Source organism: Diceros bicornis, chromosome 31, assembly GCF_020826845.1.
Source record: "Diceros bicornis minor isolate mBicDic1 chromosome 31, mDicBic1.mat.cur, whole genome shotgun sequence".
In the NCBI taxonomy this organism is placed as follows: Eukaryota; Metazoa; Chordata; class Mammalia; order Perissodactyla; family Rhinocerotidae; genus Diceros; species Diceros bicornis.
The window spans coordinates 577,163-597,210 of NC_080770.1; the positions used below are offsets into that span (position 1 = coordinate 577,163).

At 68.5% G+C, this 20,048-nt stretch overlaps 1 protein-coding gene across 3 annotated transcripts in view; it reads right to left on the minus strand.

Annotated features, from left to right (window-relative positions):
• BRSK2 (BR serine/threonine kinase 2) overlaps positions 1-20,048 on the minus strand; it is a 70,020-nt gene that overhangs the window by 11,482 nt on the left and 38,490 nt on the right. For 2 of the 3 annotated variants that reach the window (XM_058526062.1, XM_058526061.1), the window contains exons 2-15: positions 15,904-15,998; positions 14,418-14,503; positions 11,657-11,797; positions 11,056-11,172; positions 10,338-10,371; positions 10,156-10,224; positions 9,457-9,603; positions 8,109-8,140; positions 7,617-7,781; positions 7,388-7,485; positions 7,159-7,309; positions 2,662-2,722; positions 1,686-1,893; positions 990-1,038 (exon numbers count right to left, since the gene is read on the minus strand). In XM_058526062.1, coding sequence (XP_058382045.1) covers positions 990-1,038; positions 1,686-1,893; positions 2,662-2,722; positions 7,159-7,309; positions 7,388-7,485; positions 7,617-7,781; positions 8,109-8,140; positions 9,457-9,603; positions 10,156-10,224; positions 10,338-10,371; positions 11,056-11,172; positions 11,657-11,797; positions 14,418-14,503; positions 15,904-15,998 — 1,453 coding nt within the window. Of the gene's footprint in view, positions 1-989; positions 1,039-1,685; positions 1,894-2,661; positions 2,723-4,861; positions 4,928-7,158; positions 7,310-7,387; positions 7,486-7,616; positions 7,782-8,108; positions 8,141-9,456; positions 9,604-10,155; positions 10,225-10,337; positions 10,372-11,055; positions 11,173-11,656; positions 11,798-14,417; positions 14,504-15,903; positions 15,999-20,048 lie in introns of all 3 variants that reach the window. The other variant, XM_058526060.1, reaches the window with a different exon arrangement.

A 20,048-nucleotide genomic window follows, 5' to 3' on the forward strand; every position in this document is an offset into this window, starting at 1 on the left:
GCTCTCTAGGCACCCACACCGCACTTCGTGTTCACACTCCCAGACGACAGGACCGAGGCCGCTACGGGGGGCGGGGGGGGAGCGGGGGGTGGGGCCTCTAAGGGTCTTTGCCCTAGACACCCTGAGATCCGGGTACGTGCCCACAGGGGAGCCTCTCGGCGTGTGGCGTCTGCGGGGGGATGGGGGCGCGGTTCTGCTTCCTCATCGCCTCCCACAACAAGCGGGGGCTTCTTCCTCTTACACAAGGGGACCCGAGGGTGCTGTCTGCACCTGGCCTTGACCACGGCCACCTTCCGGACGTGCGTCCCACCAGGCCATTCCGTGGCCGTTCCTCCTCCCTGGCCAGCGCCGGATTTTCCCTTGCAGACCCTCCACCCCTACAAGCCCGAGTCTCTGGCCGCACTCCACGCTCGGCTCTGCCCTGGGGAAGCCCTGACGGAGGCGGCCTCCTGTGGGCTCCACAGCCAGTCCTTCCCATCTCCCCAGGTCCAGCACGTTGAGAAGTGTGAGCCAGCCTGGCCACCAAGGCTCAGGACTGGGACTCTCAGCAGCTGTGGACTGTCACTTTGAGGCACGGCCATGCTGCCCACCCCTTGCTTCCAGCCCGCCCTGGGCTCCCTATCCCGGCTGTGGCTTCTGAGCACAGCTGGGAAGGGCCACGTTTTCCTCCCAAGTGGCTCCCTCACCCCCCTGGGCCCTGCTCCCGACCGGCGTCTGAAGTGGAGAGACTCAGAGATGTGAGCACTGGGAAGGAGGCCGAGGTAGGAGGTGGGGAGAGGGGACAGCGGATGGCCACAGGGAAAAGAGGAGGACTGGAGGAGCTGGGGCGCTCGGCCGTGAAGCCCTCACTGCATCCCCTGGGCTGCCACATGGAGGGTCCACCGCGGGCCTCCCACACCACGGGCCACCCCCACCGCGGGCGTCCCCCACGCACTGGGTGTCCGGGCACCAGAGGGGAGGCTGGCTCGACCTCGGGCAGGGCCACTTACTCTGGGGACGACTCCGGGGTCAGGTTGGACATCTCCTCTGGCGTCGGAACTGCGCACACAGGACGAGGAGAGAAACATGGTGACTGTGCGGCCCTCCCCCAGCAGGGCTGCCACCTGCCCGCTGTGACGGCGCCCGAGGGCACAGGTCCACCCCCAGCTCCAGGCCACCAGGAGCTATCCTGACTCCCAGTGCTGAAATCAGGCCACCCCTTCTCTGGCCTCCAGCCAGCCGTGCCGTCCCCTACAGATGGCACTGGCCCCCATGTGCCGCCTGTCGGCCATGCTGTGCGACTGGTGGGCCCAGGCAGCGGGCAGTGCCGAGTGACCCTCGGCACCCAGCATGCAGGGGTCGGCTGCCCCCCGCCGCCCTGGCCCCGTGGCTTCCTGACCACCCACACCCACCCAGCAGCCGGCTCTCCTCCCCAAGGAGGCCGCTGGGCTGAGGAACAGCAAAGGAGCCAAGAGGGGCCAGGGCCGCATCTGCGGGGCAGCTCTGAGCGGGCCCCTGACATGCACAGTAGGCAGGCTCGGGAACACGTGGATGTCTGGCGGCGCTGCCCGGGCCTGTGCTGGCCAAGTGGACACGGGCCGCTGCCCAGTGCTTTTGGCAGGATGAACCACCAAACGGGGAGGGGCAGCCAGGGCTCCCCTGCGGCCCCCTTTCCCCAAGCACCCTGCCGCGTCCGCCAAGCGCACCTTGCAGTTTCCGGCGGTGGAAACGGGGTGACCCCAGGAAGCTGTTCTTGATGGAGTTGAGCCGCGTCCGCCAGGGAACCCCTCCAACGCTGGGGCTGGACGGCGGCGTGGGGTTGGGCGTGCCGGCCGGGCTCTCCTTGGGCGTGTGCACGGGCGTCCCCTTGGGGGTGGGGAGGGGACTACCCCTTGGAGAGGGGTGAGGGGTCACCTGTATGGTGGGGACAGATTTGGTGTTTGGTTCAGTCCCGGCGGGCGGGAGACGGGGGGCTGCCGGCAGGGTTGGCGAGGCCGGGGGCAGGGCCAGCTGGGGGCCAAGGCCCCCCGGGACAGGGCCCCGGGCCTGGGTGCCGGCTGGGAGTGGGTTGGACTTGGTGCCCTGCAGCGGCCTGTCGGTCAGCTTGGCCTTGCTCGGCAAGGTCTGGGTCTTGGGGTTGGGCCGCAGGGCGGGCTGTGCAGGGAGGACGTGTCCGGGCCGCGAGGCGCTCCGACAAGCTTCGGGCTCCACGGAGGTGGCTGAGGGGCAGGCCACGAAGGGGAGCTCGGGGGGCGGGGGGGGGCAGGACAAACTTTCTAACAGGCTACAGGGCAGGCGCAGGGCAGGGAGGAGAGCAAGGGGTTACAGAGACCGAGAGGGCCAAGCGCCACCGTGCATGCCCCGCCCCGCCCCGCATGCACACAGCACCAGGAGGACCAGAGAGAGGCCGGGACCCAGGCAGGGGCAAGGGGGCAGGCAGGCGTGGGGGGGTGTTTGCCACGAAAGAAAACAAATGACACACGAGAAGACAGACAGACAAAACAAGAACGTGCAGTTAGCGAGAGCAGCAGCAGCCACGCGGCGGCTCCAGTGCAGGCGGGGACCAAGTGAGGCGGGGCCTGCTTCCGGGTCTGCGAGCCTCCCCCCACCCGGTGCCTGCTGGCCGCGGAGGCACGGGCACCTTTGTTTGGGAGCCGGTGGTGGGGCGGGTGGGTCACTCACCCGGGGGCTGCTGAGCGGGCTGGTGGAGAGGCCTGAGGAGGCGCCACTGATGGACCTAGACCTGGGGACACAGGCGCAGTGGCGGGTCAGCCCGGGAAAGGGGCGCAGGCTCTCGGCCCCTCTCTCCCCTGTGGGGGACCCTCCAAGAGGCTGGAGCCCCAGGCTGATGCACGCCCGGCCACGCCCAGGGCTGTCCCGCTGTCCCCACCCGCCTCTCACCAGGCCCAGGAGAGCCTGCAGCCCCTCTAAGGCCCTGTCAGAGCCCCAGGGCTGTGGCCGGTGGCCTTGGAGCTCCTCCTCCACGCCACGCATGAGCTGCCCTGTGTCCGAGGCCCCAGACCAAGGCCAGCACAGAAGAGCCCTCAGCAAGGGTCCATCTGGGGCTGGGGTGGACTGAGGGACGAGGGGACACGGGGCTTCCTGTGAAGTGAATCCAGCGCCTGTGCTGGGTCCATACCATGTCCTGGCTGCCCTGAGCCTGGCCTGACCCCCAGGGCTGAGTTCACCCCAGCCCTCACATCCTGGCGTGCTGGCCACCAGCTGGACACCGGCCCAGCTCCTCCACGCCCACAGCCCACCTGCCCAGCCCAGAGCTGCCCACAGGAGGCCAGCCCACGGCCTGGTCCTCACTCACACCAGGAGGACCTGGGCAAGACGAGGCTGGGGTGGGCGCTGGTGGGAACTGTGGGCCTTGTCCACCACTGGCCCACGTGGCCCGAAGACCTGGCTGGGGTATGGCCAAAGAGAGGCACTGGCCCAGTGTGCCCGGCTGAGACACACACGTAGCCGCCGCCCCTGCCAGGCAGGAACCAGGCACCTGGGGGCCTCTCACCACCACACCACTCAGCCCGTGGGGCAGGAACCGGGCACCCGCGGGCCTCTCCCCTGCCACCGCCTGGCCTACGAAGTGGGAACCGGTCACCCGTGGGCCTCTGCCCACCACACCGCTCAGCCCGTGGGGCGGGAACCAGGCACTTGGGGGCCTCTCCCCCCCACACCGCTCAGCCAGTAGGGCAGGAACCAGGCACCCACAGGCACGGCCCGAGGGGAAGCAACGCCCTCTCACCCCTGGGCACCGGCACCCGCGGTCTCTAGAGGGGGAAACGCGAGGGGGAGCGAGGCAGCCACAGGAGATGGGAGGGCCACAAGAGAGCAAGTGACTGTCCGTGCCGACCGCCCGGCCTCAGGAGGGGTCTCACCCACCCACATGGTGGCCTGGCCCCTGGGCCTCGGGAAGGAGCTGAGCCCAGGCTGGCACCTGTGGGCTGGGACCCTGTGGCCATCGGTGTCCACCTCTTGACCTGACAGCCACGGAGCCGGGGACAGCACCACCTGCTCCCAGCCCCCCAACCCCCGGCCAGGACAGCACCCAGAGCCAGGCCAGGGCCCAAAGCTTTCAGATGCTATGAAGGGAGCTGGGGGCCGGTCGGTCCCAGCTGGTGCCCGCCCCAGCAGCCACAGGCCAACAGGGGCAGCAGCCATGAGCAAGGCCTCCCACTGAGTCAGCCACGAGCTTGTCGCTTGGCACAAAGAAAGGAGAAGGGCCACAGCAGGAGGAAGAGCGGGTGGGAGACGTGTCCGCGCCCGTCTAACCAGGAGGCCCCCGGAAACTAGGCTGCAACTGCCCAGGACAGGAAGGACGGCGCCAGCATCCAGAACAGGCGGGGCGGGGCAGGGAGACAGGGGCGAAGCCTGACCACTGCCACCCGCGGGCAGCAGACCCTGCAGGTGCAGGGCGGGGGGCTGGGGAAGGCTGGCCTGATGCAGAGACCTCAGGACCATCCCACCTCCCGCTGCCTCCTGGGGAGCCTGCAGCCTGCAGGACTGGGGACGGCCAAGCCACCCTGGCTGCCGTGTGCACTCAGGCCCTGTGGGCTGCAGGACGGCCCCAGGACCCAGGGGCCATGCGGGACGGCAGGGGGCGGGGTGGTAAACCAGGGCCACGGAGGCCCACCGGCCACAGGGGAGGGCAGGCCAGAAGGGCCTCACGGCCTGCAGCCACCAGGGGTCCCAGGGCCAGGAGAGCACTGTGGGTCTCCTTGCCTCTCGCGGGCTGGCCCTCGGCCTCGCCCCAGCAGCCCACTCCTGCTGGGCTCTGCCTAGCCTGGCCGGGCCCTTCCCTGGCCTCAGGCCCAGCCCTGCCGCCAGGCCTGCTGTGGCCGTTGGGGCGGGGGCGGGGGTGGGTGGGCAGAGTGTATACCTGTCTTCTTTGCTGAATTGGGGGTGGGCTTCAGCGATATCCAGGCTTTTACTGAACATTGCTTTACTACAGCGGGAACAAAGCGAGAAAAGAGAGTTACTGACGCAGCCCCGCTGGCGGCCAGCAGGCCTGACCTCCACACGGCTCCAGGCTGGGCGCGGGCACCCAGCCCCCCGCCAGGGCACACCGATGCCAGGGGAAGTCAAGCAGGAGAGCACTGGGGCCACAGCACACCCTGCCCTGGTGATCTGCTGGGCAGGGCGGCTGGCCAGGCCCTAGAGGATGCCCAGGAGGTGGCCCGTTGTGGCCCAGTGCCAGTAGCCAAGCCAGGAGAGGCAGCAGAGCCAGGGAGCAGCAGTGGGGGCAGCCGAGAGGAAGGGGCTTTCAGCCATTGAGATGGTCTGTACCCCATCCCAGCACCCCTGCTCCCGAGGCAACAGGGCCTGGAAGGCAGAGCAGAAGCCACGGCAGGGGGGCTCCCATGCCAGGCCTGCCCCTGCCCCAGGCGGATGGGGTGGGAAGGCTGCGGGGCCGCTGGTCCAGGGAGGCCGGGTCAGCACTCAGCCTTCCCTGTGGGTTCCAAGGCTCAGGAAGGCGGGCTGGGCCGCTGGAGGGGCCACACTTCCCTGGGGGCCTGCAGGGGGTGTGCCCACAACAAGCGGGACACAAGGCCTCCTGCTGCCCCCTCGCCAGCCCAGTGCGGGAGCCGGGCAGTGGCCACGCTGTCTGGAGACCCGAAAGGAGACCCTGGAAGGCCGGGACCCCAGGTAGGAGGCCGAGCCAGCCCTGTTCCCTGGGGAGGGCCTGGGACCACCCAGGGGCTATAGACCACCTGCCCACTTTCATCCTGATGGTGGCCCAGCTGCCCTGTGGTTCTTGTTTTCTGGCAAATTCCTCAGGAGGCCTGGCCGGCCCCAGCACCCAGCACCAGCTGACCAGGGGTGGCCCAGGCTGCTGGGACCTCCCACAGTGCTCCCGGGCCCCAGGGCTGTGTCCAGACAGCTGAAGCCCCCACTGGGCAGGAACGCCGGGCCTCGCCCCCAACAGGCCACACTCAGCACCAGACTGAGGATCTGCCAGAGCTGAGGCTCTGCAGGACCCAGACCACTTTCTTCCTCCAGGCGGTCTGCGGGACAGCCAGACCTGCTCATCGCCCCCCACTTCCACGTCCCTGCCCAACACTGCCTGCAACGGGTGACTAAAGGTTGGGCCAGGGTCGACTGGGTACAGGACAGGACAGGACAGGACAGGACAGCCCAGCCCAGCCCAGCCCAGTCCAGCCCAGCCCAGCCCAGCCCAGCTCAGCTCAGCCCAGCCCAGCCCAGTCCAGCCCAGCTCAGCCCAGCTCAGTCCAGCTCAGCCAAGCTCAGCCCAGTCCAGCCAAGCCCAGCCCAGTCCAGCCCAGCCCAGCCCAGCTCAGCCCAGCCCAGCCCAGTCTAGTCCAGCCCAGCCCAGCCCAGCTCAGTCCAGCTCAGCTCAGTCCAGCCCAGCCCAGCCCAGCCCAGCCCAGCCCAGCCCAGCCCAGCTCAGCCCAGCCCAGCTCAGCTCAGTCCAGCTCAGCCAAGCTCAGCCCAGTCCAGCCAAGCCCAGCCCAGCTCAGCCCAGCCCAGTCTAGTCCAGCTCAGCCCAGTTTAATCCAGCTCAGCCCAGTCCAGTCCAGCCCAGTCCAGTCCGGCCCAGTCCACTCCAGCTCAGCCCAGTCCAGTCCAGCCGAGCCCCATCCAGCCCAGCTCAGGCCAGCTCAGTCCAGTTTAGTCCAGCTCAGCTTAGTCCAGCCCAGTCTAGTCCAGTCCAGTCCATTTCAGCTCAGCCCAGCTCAGTCCAGTCCAGCTCAGGCCAGCTCAGTCCAGTTTAGTCCAGCTCAGCCCAGTCTAGTCCAGCTCAGCTTAGTCTAGCCCAGTCTAGTCCAGTCCAGTCCATTTCAGCTCAGCCCAGCTCAGTCCAGTCCAGCTCAGTCCAGTCTAGTGCAGCTCAGCTTAGTCCACTTCAGCCTAGTCCAGCCCCGTCCAGTCCAGTCCAACTCAGTTCAGTCCATTTCAGCTCAGCCCAGTCCAGCCCAGCCTAGCTCGCCCAGTCCAGCCCAGTCCAGCCCAGTCCAGCCCAGCCAGCTCAGCCAGTGCAGCGGAAGCAGCCCAGCCCTCAGCACAGCACAGTCCACCCCACCCAGTGGTCTCGGCGCAGCCCAGAGCCAGGGAGCAGAAATGCGCCAGGCCGGGCCCAGACTGCCCGTGAGGGTGCGACGCTGACCAGGCCAGGGCGCAGGAGCCGGGGCGCAGGGTCCTCCGGCGGGCACGCACCTCTGGCCGTGCTGAGCCATCTCGATGGCCCTCCGCGCGGGCACCGGGGAGCCGCCGTCCGTCACGCTGAGCACCTCCATGGACTTACGCTCGGGCCGTCGCTTGCCGTGCCGGTTCAGCATCGGGGAGTCCACGCGCTTCCGGGGAGGGTCTGCGTGCAGACGGGGGTCAGGGCCGGGCAGCCCGTGGGGCCAGAGCGGAGCGCGTGGCCGGGCCCCCAAGGCCGTACCTATTTCGTTCCGGGGGGGCAGGTCCTCATCTTCGTGGCTCGGGTACCGCTCCTTCCGGTCCAGGAGGAGGAAGTAGATCATCTTCTCCTGGTTCTCCCTGCAGCGGGCGACAGGCCCACACGGGCGCGTCCGCTCCTGGGCGGCAGTCCCGGGCCACCCCGTGTTCCCCCACGGCCCCCACTCCCCACCGCCTCCGCCGCCCGCCCGGGGGCGCCCTGCTGTTCGCACTCCTCAGACAGCAGGTCCTGCAGCAGCTTGTTGCGATCGCGGAAGCAGCCCAGCGAGTGCATGCTGTCCAGCACGTCGGGGTCAATGTCCTCCAGGCTGGGCAGCGAGCGGATCTGCACCTTGCGGGGGATGGGCTGCTCTGGCTCCGGCTCATTCTTGCCCCCTCTGTGGACCACAGGGCAGCTGTCACTCCCCTCGGCCGGCCGGCCGGCGGGGTGCTCCACACCCACCCTGAGGCAGCCAGAGGGCAGGAGGCCCACCCCTTCCTGGGGACCCTGAGTCCTGCGCCCCGCCTGTGCCCGGCCCCTGCACGCCTCCTGCGCCCCGCTTGTGCCCAGCGCAGGCTGGCCCAGGGTCCCTGAGCGCTGGCCGGCCAGGCGGCCCAAGGCTGGGGCAGGCCTGCGCTGGATTCTCCCCTCGCCTTCCCTAGCAGGCCCTTGGGGCCACAGCCACAGGCAAAGCAGGTGATGAGGGGGAGGAGAAGCTACTTACATATACCATGTGTGTTTCTGAATGTGCTCTAGCTACGAGGAAAGAGAAACAGGGAGTTAGTAGGAGGAAGAAGAGAGCCCACATTAGAAGGCCAGAGGGAGCAGGAGGGGGAGGCATGGGGAGGAGAAGGGAACAGGAGCTGGAAAGAGGGGAGGGGGAGAGGGTGGAGAAAAGGACTGAGATAGAGGGAGGACAGGAGAGGGGGAGGGGGAGGGGGAGAGTGGGGAGGGAGAGGAAAGGGAAGGGGAGGATGGAGGAGGAGGAGGAAGAGAGGGAGGGGAGGGGGTGGAGGAGGAGGGAGGAGGAGGGGGCGGGAAGGGGAGAGGGGCGGGGAGGGGGAGGAGCGGAGGGGGAGGGGGAGGGTTGCATTCCCAGAGGCTCCAGGCTAGCACCCCTGACCTGCCTACCCCAGTGGAAGAGGAAACGCCAACCTAGAGAAAGCAGGAAGCTAGGAGGGGAGGGGTGGGCGCTGCAGGCAGGCAGTGAGGGGGGCCTGGTGGCCTGTGCTGCCGGGTCCCTCTTGGGACTCAGGGAAGGAGGGGTGAGGGAGGAGAGCAGGGAAGCAGCCAGGGCCCGGTCCACCTGCACAGGAGGGGCTGGGGTGCAGGTGTGAGCAGGAGGCTCAGAGAGCCCAGCTCTCCACCCGACTGAGGACAGCTTTGTCCAGGAGAGTGGGAGAGGGCTGCCGCTGGGGCACCAGGCCACCCCCATCCTGGAGACGCCAGCCCAGGGGAGTCCTGCTGCCCTTGTCCTGGGGACCTACCATCCTGGCACCAGCCGAGCCCCAAGGAGGAGGCCGAGACGGCTGGCCCTGGGCTTCTTTTAGAAGTGGGGGCTTCCCTCAGACCCTCCCACCCCAGCCCCCAGCCGTGGGAGTGGGTCATGCTGAGGGCCCGGCTTAGAAACCGTCAGGAGACCAGGGCCACTAACAGCAGACGCCCACCTTCCGGGCCCACCCAGCACCCCAGAACCACACTGGCAGGCGGAGGACCATGCACGTGCCCACACCCAGCACATGCTCACACCCATGCGCACGTGGACACATCTGTGCCCATGTGCTTGCACACCTGCGCATACACACTCACAGCCATGCACATGCCCACACACACCTGTTCACGTACCCACACACGCCTGTGCACACACAGCTGTGCACGCACTCTCACATGTGAGTTCACACACCCTTACGCACACCCCCACACACCCAGGGCTCCCCGTACACACTCGCGGGCACAGGTGGGGTCTCCGTGCGCGCCAGCCCCCCTCTCGGGAGGCGGCGATGGAGACGGAGCCTCCGGCCCCAGACACGGGCTGGGGGGCGGGAGGGCAGGCCCGCCGGCCCGGGACGCACCGTGAGGCGGCGCGCGGCGTCCACCTCGATCATGCCACGCAGCAGGCTCTGGCAGTCGGGCGGGATGAAGTGCGGCATGTGGAACACGCCCCGCTTCACCTTCTCCAGCAGCTGCCGCAGGTTGTCGTCGTCGAAGGGCAGCGCCCCCTGCCGGCCGGGACGGGGTCACCACGGGGCGGAAGGCCGGCCGGAGGGAAGGACGGAGGGGGTGGGGACGGACATGGAGGGGCGGGGATGGAGGGGGAGGGGACAGATCTGGAGGGGGAGGGGCGGACATGGAGGGGCGGGGATGGAGGGGGAGGGGACAGATATGGAGGGGGAGGGGCGGGGATGGAGAGGGAGGGGCGGGGATGGAGAGGGAGAGGCGGGGATGGAGGGGGCGGGGCGGGGATGGAGGGGAGGGGACAGAGATGGAGGGGGAGAGGAGGGGTGGGGATGGAGGGGGAGGGGACAGATATGGAGGGGGAGGGGCGGGGATGGAGAGGGAGGGGCGGGGATGGAGAGGGAGAGGCGGGGATGGAGGGGGAGGGGCGGGGATGGAGGGGAGGGGACAGAGATGGAGGGGGAGAGGAGGGGTGGGGATGGAGGGGGAGGGGACAGATATGGAGGGGGAGGGGCGGGCGGGGATAGAAATGGGGGCAGGGATGGAGGGGGCGGGGCGGGGATGGAGGGGAGGGCAGGGGAGGGCGGGGATCTCACCACCAGCAAGGCGAATAGGATCACACCGCAGCTCCACACGTCCGCCTTGCGGCCGTCATACTTTTCCCCCTGCGGACACAGTGCGGTTGGCAGGGCGCATGCCAGGGTCAGGGAGGGAGTCACGGCGCGGGCCGTCCAGGGTCTGGGGGCCCGCGAGGGCCGGGGCGGCAATGGCTACTTACCCGGATCACTTCAGGGCAGGCGTAGTGGGGGGACCTGAAGGGAAACGGGCAGTCAGGGCCCAGGCTCAGCACTGGTTGTCCCTCCTGGACTTCTGGGCTGTCCCGGGGGGCCTCCCTGCTCCCCACACGTGCCCAGGGTGGAGGCCCCACTGTGGGCCCTCAGGCCCTTCAGGAGGCTCAAGGGGCTTTGGTGCCAACACCCCCACAGCCTAATCCCCTGCATGCTCCTGGGGGGAGACTGAGGTCTGGGAGGCGGGGGCTTCTCCATGCTCAGGGCTGTCTGCCCGTCCATCCTGGTCCAAGGAGATGGGCGTCAGAGGAAGGCCCCCCGGGCACGTCCTGGGGTCCCAGCCTGGGCCCCACTGCTGAGGGTGCACACACGGCAGCAGCCGCGGGGCTGGGCCTGCCTTCCGGGGCTGGAGGAGAGCAAGGGAGGGTCTGGCCCAGGGGGTTGCCTGCCACTCCTTCACTGAACCGCACACGAGCCGGGGCCAGAGCCAGGGGTCCTGCCTCCAGCCCAGGCCGTGGGAGGCTGGAGGGGGGTCCTGGGGCTGCAGGCCACCTGGCTGGGTGGACACAGAGACCCCTCGCGGCATCCACAGGCTGGGCTGGGGGCAGCAGCATCTGGGCCGCCTCTCCCCGCCTGTGTAGAACTAGCAGCGGCCGGGAGGGGGCGCCAGGCCGCGGCGGCTGGCTAGGAGGGGCAGGCGCCGCTCACCCGCAGCTGGTCTCCAGCAGGCTGTCCCCCACCTGCAGAGACGCCATGCCGAAGTCTGCGACGCGGATGTTGTTCTTCTCATCCAGCAGCAGGTTCTCCGGCTTCAGATCCCTGTGGCTGGGAAGCACGGCGAGTGAGGCCGGCCGGCCTAGAGCCGCCTCCCCTCCCACACCTATCACATGGCACGGGGCAGTGGCAGCCCAGCCCGGTGATGTCACAGGCAGCCCATCACATAAGGCTGCCTGGTTCTCGTCTGCGGGGTGGAGGGACAGGGGTCTCTCAGGTCACACCACCTGCTCCTGTGGCCCCTGAGCAGGCTCTACTTTGCTCCCTGGGGCCCGTCCCCTTCGCTGCTTCCCTCACACCTGCTCTGGGCGGAGGCCAACCTGGGGCCCGACCCCTGAAAAAGCCGAGGAGGGGCTCGGGCTCCCAAGCCTTGGCAGAAAATGTCCTCATGCCCCTGAGGAGGCAGTAAAGGACGTGCTGTCTGCTCCAGGGGGACGGGGCGGGAGAGTGCAAGCATGGGGGGGCACGCCTGGGGGGGACTGGGGGCACCTGGGGGCGCTGCACCCGGGGTGTGGGGGCACGTGAGGGCACGCACCATATGGAGTGGCTGTGGCAGAAGTCCAGCGCGGAGATGATCTGCCGGAAGAACTTGCGGGCTTCTTTGGGGGTCAGCCTCCCCTTCTTGACCAGGTAGTCGAAGAGCTCGCCTCCAGACACATGTTCTAGCACCAGATATCTGTGGGGACGGGTGGGCGTCGGTGTGCACACGCGGGCGCCTGGCCCACCTTGGGGCCCCCAGCTGAGCCCCCACTGCGTCCCCGCGCCCGCAGCAGGAGGGCCCCCCGAGGGCGGCCTGTGGCTCTGTGGCGCCCGGGGCCTGGGAGCAGGGCCGCAAGGCCCCCAGCTGAGGGATGCTGGCCCAGGCGAGGGGGGCACCTGACCAGAGCGCTGCTGACCCCGTGCAAGACGTGGCCTTGGCCCTTCCAGGCCCTCCCTGGCCAGCCCAGGTGGGGCTCCCTACACGGGGACGAGTCAGACAGTTGGGCCCTCAGGGAGCCCTGGGCAGCAGGACAGACCTCAAAACAGAGTGGGCCAGGGGCCAGCAGGGTGCAGCCGGGCGCCCTGGGGAGGCCCCCCTCAAACAGGGTCTCAGAAGATGGAGGGGAGGGGCTGGGAGGAGGGCTTGGCCCAGCTGGCAGGTGGCAACTGCCCTCAACTGGGGCCAGTGCCGCTGGAGCAGTGCCGGGGGTGCTGCTGGAGGGACTGGACCCCCCTGCTCAGCCAGGTGCCCTGGCGCCGCCTCCACCCACTGTATCATGGCACCAGGCAGGCGCCCAGGGACCAAGGCCCTCTGAGCAGCTGTGCAGGGCCGTGGGGTGGGGGGCGAGATGGGATGGGGAGGTCAGGGGGAGGAAGGTGTCCAGGCTCTGGCCGGGGTGACGGTGGCTGGGGGGACCCCGTGCCCCTCTGAAGGTGGGGAGTGAGAAGCAGGCTGTGTCCGAGCTGAGCCTCTGTGGTGGAGCCTGAGGGGCTGGTTTCCAGGGGAAGCGGGTGGGGGGGCATGGGACGATGGACACTGATGCCTGCAGGGTCTCAGGGGACCCTGGAAGGGTCACTGAGCACACACCTCAGGAGGCGCTGGCGGGAGCCAGCGAGGGTGGTGGTCCCGGGTGGGTGTGAAAAGAGAGGACAGTGCAGGAGAGACACACGGGACAAGGGCTCGCAAGGGCCTCAGACACACCCAGCTGGCCACGGGGGCAGAAGGTGGGGGGAGCAGCCGTCCCAAGGGCTGGTCTTGCAGGAACCAAGGGGTCAGTGGGGCTGGGGACCCTGGGGCACAAGGAGCCTGTCTGCAGAAGAGCAGGGGCACCTGGAACCTGGGACCCCCGGGACCGGCCACCTGTCCACCCTCGTCTGGGCACCCCGTTCCCATCACCTCTGCCTGGCCTGTGCCCATCTGGCCTGCTGTCCCAGGCCCCTCCCCTGCTTCCTGCCCCCAGGCTGGCCTCCTCGACCCAGGCTCTGCCCATCCCCGTGTGCTGCCCTCATAGTGTCTCAGCAGCCGCGCAGCTGTGAGGGGTCTCCTGCGTGCTGGGTGGAGGTGGGCACAGCCCCGCACCCTGCACCCCAAACTCACGGGACGTCACCAAGACACCGCAAGGCAGCCGGTCAGGCCGATGGCGGTGGGGCAGGAGCGGCCGTGAGTCCCCACTACGCCCTCGTCACGGTTCTGACAGTGGCCGAGCTCCACCAGCCCGCCAGTGTCAGGACCCAGGCCTGTGGTGACCAAGGTCCCCGATGCGGGGTGTCTCCTCTCACCCTGCCCTCATTAAGCACTCGGAGTTGGCCATTGTGCCCCGCTGGGACCCTGGCTGGCACAATGGTGACACAAGAGGAAACTGAGGTACAGAGAGTGTAACCTGGGTGGGGGACTGGGCCCCAAGCCTCCCTGCTCCCCCAGGGCTGCCCTCGCACCGGCTTCCTGCCCTAACTCCACTGCCCAGAGCAGGGCCCAGGGGCTGAGGACAGCCACGTGGGCAGCCGGTCGGCCTGCATTGGGCACCCAGGCTGCTAGGAGGCCAGGTGGCCGGAGGTCAGGGCCGGGTTAGGGGGTCGAGCCAGCCCCTGGCCTCGTGTCCTGGCTCAACCCACACGTCCCCGAGGAAGGGGCCTAGAGCCTTCGCCCTCAGGGACACGGCACAGCGAGCCAGGGTCTTTCCTACAGTCACACACGCAGCAGTGGCAGAGCTGGACTCTCCCCTGACGTCACCCCTGTGGGTGATGGCTGCCGCACCCCCAGGCGAGCTCGCTGAGACCCGACGGCTGGTGACCTGGGGGCACCAGGATTCTGCCCCAGGTCGGCCTGGACAGTGAGATGTCCGCTGGCCTCGGCAGCAGCGGGTAGTGACAGGTCGGCCACACTCAGCAGCCCGGGGCTGGCCGTCCCCAGGAAGGGTCGGCGGCGGGACAACAGGCTGGTGAGGGGCCTGGGGCAGTGACAGTGCAGCCAGCCGGCCTGGGGTCCCCAGCCCAGGAGGGAGCAGATGGGGGCTCAGTGGAAGTGGGGAGGGAGAGTGGGAGCCCCCGGCGGTGACGGGGCCGCGAGGCTCCATGGGGCCAGGGAGAGAGGATCCAAGAGGCCCCCGCCCCTTGACCCCCAGCCGCAGCCCACTCCTCCAGGAGGCCCCGCCCCACTTGGTGGCTCTGCCAGTCCCCAGCAGAGCAGGCCAGTGACTGCCACGGCCTGGGGCTCTTCCTTCAGACCCCTCCTAAGACAGCTCCCAGACCAGCCCCACTGCCCAAGACCCCAGCCCCTGCTCCGGCCACCCCAGCTCTCCAGACCCAGCAATACCTACAAATATTTTTTGTTTTCATAAACGTCATGCAGCTTTAGGACGTGAGGGTGTTCGATGAGCTTCAGGATCGCAATCTCCCGCTCCACCTGCTCGAAGAAGAGAGCGCGTCATGGCGGGGGGAGGGGTGGGGGCTCACTCCCTCACACCCCCACATCCACCCACCCACCTGTCCCTTCCTTCCGAGGCTCCGTGTCCCATGCCGCATGTGGGGCCAGGCTGTGGGGGGACATGGAACCGCTGCTTGCCCTGCCCTCAGGGGTCTGAGTGGGCCGAGCCCCTCAGGTGCCTTGGTGGGCTCATGGGGGCAGCACAGGGCTCTGGAGCAGGGCCGTTCTAGGGCAGGGTCTCCATCCACGTGGGGCGGCCGGCCGGCCTTGGGTAGAGGTGGGCCCAGTTACAGCCCCAGACTCCCTTTCACCGAGTACCTGTCTCTCCACCCGGATACCTCATGGGCAGCAGACTGGACCTGGGAGCCCCAGCCCCCCAGCCAAAGCCCAGAATCTGCCTGACCCCCACCTGCACTGCCCCCACCCCAGGACCAGCCGCACCCCTTAAAACTGTCTGACCTGTCCCCGGGTTTCCCCCGCTGGGCCCAAGTCCCTCCCTGCCCCCAGCAACCAGAGGAGTCCTCACTGTCCCTGGCTCTCACCCGCCAGCAGCCCCCCTGCTCGTCTCCACCCGCCTGAGCAGAGCCCCCTTCACTGTCCCCATCACCGTCCCCTGGTGTCCCCATCACCATCCCATGTGTCCCCAGGTGCTGGGAGGGTGAGGCTCACTACCCTGCGGCCCGCTCAGAGCAGATATCCACGTGGACGAGTGAATTAACCACAGCGAGGGTGGGCAGGGGGGTCAGGGGCCGCAGCCGTTGGTGATGGGGGAGCCCCTGCTTTGCCCCCCACCTGGAGGTCTCAGCCGCCCCACACCCCCATGCGAGCAGACAGACGGAGACCCTGAGGCCTGGGCAGCCCCCTCCCCACTGAGCGTCTGGTCAGACCTCAGGAATTCTCCCGCCACGTGGGGTCTGCTCCAGTCCCAAAGAGGGACCAGACTCCCCAGGAGGCTGAGGGGCTCCCAGGACTGGGAGGGAGGGGCGGGAAGGGGGGCCTATCACCTCTTCTTTCCTCCTCAGAGGCGGGAGTCTGGTCCTCATTCTAACTGGAGCTGAGGCCCAGCCGGCTGTCTCAGCGGTCAGTACAGCACTGGCTGTGCCCCAGGCTGCTGGCTGAAGAGCGGGAAAGCGTGGGCAGGGCTGGAGGGGAGGGGCCGGCGCACTCGGTGGTGACGGACTGAGGCGGACTGACTGACTGATGGAGGCCAGGGGAGGGCGCAGAGGAGAGGGGGACACCAGGGGCAGGAGGGGCAGGACCCACCTGGGCTGGCTTCGCTGCAGCCCAGCTCTGGGGCCCCCACAGCGCCCCCACCACGAGGCCACCCCAGGCTGGTCCCGAGGCCCCGCCTGCCCCGCCAGGCCCAGCTCTCGGCTCACCTTCATCAGCACGGACTCGCTGAGCTTCTCCCGGTTGACGATTTTGATGGCCACCTTCTGGCACGTGACACAGTGAATGCCCAGCTTCACGAGGCCTGCGGGGTGAGAGGCCCATCAGACCCCACCTGGGGCCACGCCCAGGGCCTGGAGGACTCGAGGCCGTGGGCTCCCCGACCCCGAAGAGCTTTCCTGGGGGTGGCCACAGCCTGCTCTCCAGGGCCCTGGCCGAGGGTCCCGTCCCATCCCCACGCCCAACCCAGCCCCTCACTCCATCTGGATCCGGCTCCCCCGCCCCCCACCAGCCTGCTGGAGCCTGCCGGACTCCCGGGCCACTGTCTGCTTCCACGCTCCTTGGTCACTGCCCAGAAGGGCTCTGTGTGGAGTGTCCCTCTGCCCCGCGCCACATGCCTCCTGGAGCCCTGGGTCTCAGGCGAACCCTGGCTCCCAGAGTCCCTCCCCCAGGCCTTCAGCCACCCCCAGGAGGGGAGCCAGGGTGCCCTTGGATCCCAGGCCACCCCCGCCGGCCCCACGAGGCCCCACACGGACCCCTCCCCCAGGACACCCAGCCTCTGCCGCCTTGCGACCCCCACCTGTCACCCTCCTTTCTGCCTGCAGACCCCTGGACAGAGGTGTCCGACTCCTGTGCCCAGCCCAGTGCTCTCCCCATGACACCAGGACGGGCCCTCCTCCCCTGGCCCCCTATGGGACGGAAAGCTCTGCTAATTCACCTCCCCTCGCCTCACATGTCCAGGACCCACGGTTCTGGTTGCCGCCCCCTTGTCACGTAGGCACAGCGGGCACCTGCCCTCCCCTGCAGGGACACACCACCAGGGCCACCAGCAGCCTCTCTCCCGTGTGGCCTGGCCCGCTGCCCTCTGGCTGGACTGCTCTGCAGCCTCAACCCAGGATGCCTTGCGCTCTCCCTTCCCGAGCCCCAACCTGACCTTCCCCAAGGTGACTTTCGTCCCTGTGGGCATAAGGAGATCATCACAAGGGTCGGGGCCACCTCCGGCATTTGGGGCCTGGGCGCTGTCACGTGCAGAGTGACCCCTTGACCACACACCGCAGCCCAATAGTGACCTCTGCTCCCTCTCGAGGGCCGCCCTTCTGTGAACACTGACGGACGCCCACAGGCTCTTTTGTCCCAGCTCTACCAGGAGTCGTGTCCGGCTCTTGCTGCCGCGTCAGTGGGGACCTGAACGCCTTCTCGTGGTGACCGACTCTCGGGGGTTCTTACCAATTTGCAGGAGCCCTTTGATTTTACGGGAAATGAATTCTTTGTCACACGCACTGAAGACAAGTCCCCCCACGGGTCACTCTTGTGTTCTTTCCCTCTAGCACACTTCACCTGCTCCCGTGGCGTCAGGAGGCATCTCGGGCCCCCTGGCGCCCCGTCACGCCCCGACCGCCCTGCAGCCGCAGCCTCTGCAGTGGGCCTGAGACGATGCTGGCTCCCCGGGGGCCGGAGCTGCCACAGGCCCGGCTGGGGACAGGCGGCAGGTGGGGGACCCAGACCTTGTGGGAGCCCCGTGCCGGAAAGCTCCCGAGTTCAGGAAAGGCCCGACGGGCAGCACGGTGCCTGCTGAGTCCCGGCTTGTGCCCCGGGAAGAGCTGCGGCTCCTGGGGCCTCTCACGGCTGCCTTTGATCTAGGGCTCGAGCCCTGTGATTCCAGGTTGGAGGATGAGCAGCGCGAGGAGCAGGAGGCAGAGGAGGCAGCAGAGCGGGGCCCAGGGGCTCCGCCCTCCAGGACGGGCTGCCCTCCCAGACATGGGCAGGACTTGGCCCGTTAGAAGCAACATCTCTGTCCCGTCCTGCAAGACCCCAAAGAAGGCTGACAGGCATCGAGGAACCGGGGAATCAGCGGTGACAGGCAGCAAAGGCTGGTACCCCAAGGGGACAAGTCCTACAAGTCCTTGAACGCCGGGGACAGGGGGGACACAGTGGGCATACAGCAGGTGAGGGTCCTGGGAGGAGAGGCGAATGGCCAGAAACGCCTGAACGTGAGCCCGAGAGACCCCACAGGGCGAAGGGCTGTCACTGTCAGTGCCCGGGGACGGCTGCCAGGGTGGGGCACCAGGACAGCACCCCGACGGCAGGCGGGCACAGCCTGGGGCCAGCCATGCTGCTACAGTTCCTGTAAAAACGGGGAGTGACGTGGGAGGGAGGCGAGTGCGGATCAGCCACCAGGGTCCTGAGCAGACGGAGGCGCCACATGACCCGAGGGCACGGACCAGGACCACGCCGGCCAGCCGGCTGCGGCAGTGGACGCCGTGACAGAGCGGCAGGAGCACGGTGTGTGCACACCCCCCACGCACACGCCGGTCCTGAGGAGGCAGGAGTCACGGGTGTGGGGGAGTGGCCCTGCCTCCAGACATGGGAGAGAGGCGGCCTCGGAGTGACAGGAGCCTGGCAGTGACGCTCCACCAGCAGCAAGTCACACGGATGAGGCACCGCCACCATGACGACGGCAGTCTGCCGACAGCCAACTGTGCGCCAGGAGCCATGTGACGTGGGGCCACCCCCATCCCCACCGTACCGTCGAGGGAACAGTGGCGCCATCACCTGCTGGTGCACAGCCACTTGGAAACGCCGGGAGGACAAAGGGCCTGGGGGATGAGGTCAGGGCACAGGCCTGCTGCCCTCACAGAGCTGCTCACGGGCCTGGGGGGGCCAGGACGCATGGCTGGGGTGCAGGGGGGCTGCCCTGGGCTGCATCCTGGAACTCTGGCGGCTCCCTCCCTGCCTTCATCTTCCTCCATCTGCTGCCCTCTGCCCAGACAGTCCTCTACCCCCGCAGACTCCTACACACCCCTCAAAGCCCAGCGTGGAGGTGCCCCTCCTTGGTGAAGCTCCCCTGCCACGCTGGGCAGTGGCTCAGCCTTGGGTGTGATGGTCTCCTACAGCTCCAGGGTCCTCAGGGAGGGATATTTGGGTCCCCAGCAGTCCTGCCACCCCCTGGAGGCAGGGAGTGGAGAGTGCACCCTCAGGAGCCCTTCTGAGCAGGTTGCGGCCTCAGCCCGACAGACGGCAGCTTCTCTGGGGAAGCCCATGGTCGCCCTCTTTATCCAGCCCCTCAGCTGCTCAGGCTCATTTTCCAATTGCGACTCTGTCTCTAATTATCGTCTTTACAGCAAGCACAGGCGCGCGTCGAGACGGGGAAAGTATAGGCGTCATAGGCACTGCGGGAGGAGTGGCGGTGGATCCGCCCAGGCGGCGGCGCCCCAGGGTGCGGGGCCCGCATGCAGGAAGGGGCTGCAGGCATCACGGGGCCCCAGGGCATGGAGGGAAGGCATGGTTGAAAGGCCGAGGACCCTGGGCCCTGCAGGGCTGCCCCACCCGCGGGCTCCCCGCTGCGCCCCCGGCTCAGGCACAGGTGCACAAGGGCCGTAACACGGGCGCCCACCTCCCTGGGCCAGGACGGTCAAGGGAACCGGGGACTGGTATCTGAGAGCAGACTCTGCACCCAGGCCCCAGCGCCAAGGAGTGTGGGGTCCTCCCCCTACCTGGGCTGGGGCAGCAGAACGGCCTCCTGAGCCCACCCACCCCGTCCTCCACACAGCTATCGGGGCCCGTGGGGCCCAGAGGTGGCCGGAGAGCTGGTGGGCAGGGCACTCTCTGGGCTGGGCTCAGCAGCTCTCCGCAGGGAGCCCAGCCCTCCTGCCCCCCGCCGGCCCCCCGCCCGCCCTCACACCCACTGCAGCAGTCTGGGAGGAGGAAGGAGGCGGGCCCGTGTGCGGGGCCCCAGCGGCTGCAGGGGCCTGTAGGGCCAGGAGGGCCGGGCAGTCCTGGGCAGATGCCTCAGCTTCCCTTTCCTTCTTGGCCCTGGTCATGCGGAAAAGACCCTGCCGGGGGGCTCTGAGCCCTGGGAGCTCCCCGAGGGGGGCTCGGACTTCTCTGCCCTTTGGCCTGGCAGGGGTCCAGGGCAGGCGACAGTGCTGTACCCGGGAGGGAGGGGGACTCTGTGACCCGGGCTCCAGCTCTGTATCCTAGCGCGTCAGTGGGGGCAGTCTGGGGACACCCTTCCCCACGCAGACGCACGGGGTTTTCGATGAGCCTGGAGCACCACGGCGCACCTCATGCGTTTCCAGCCCAGAGCAGTAAGCCTCCTCCGGCACTCCGGGCCCACCCAACATGGGGAAAGCTG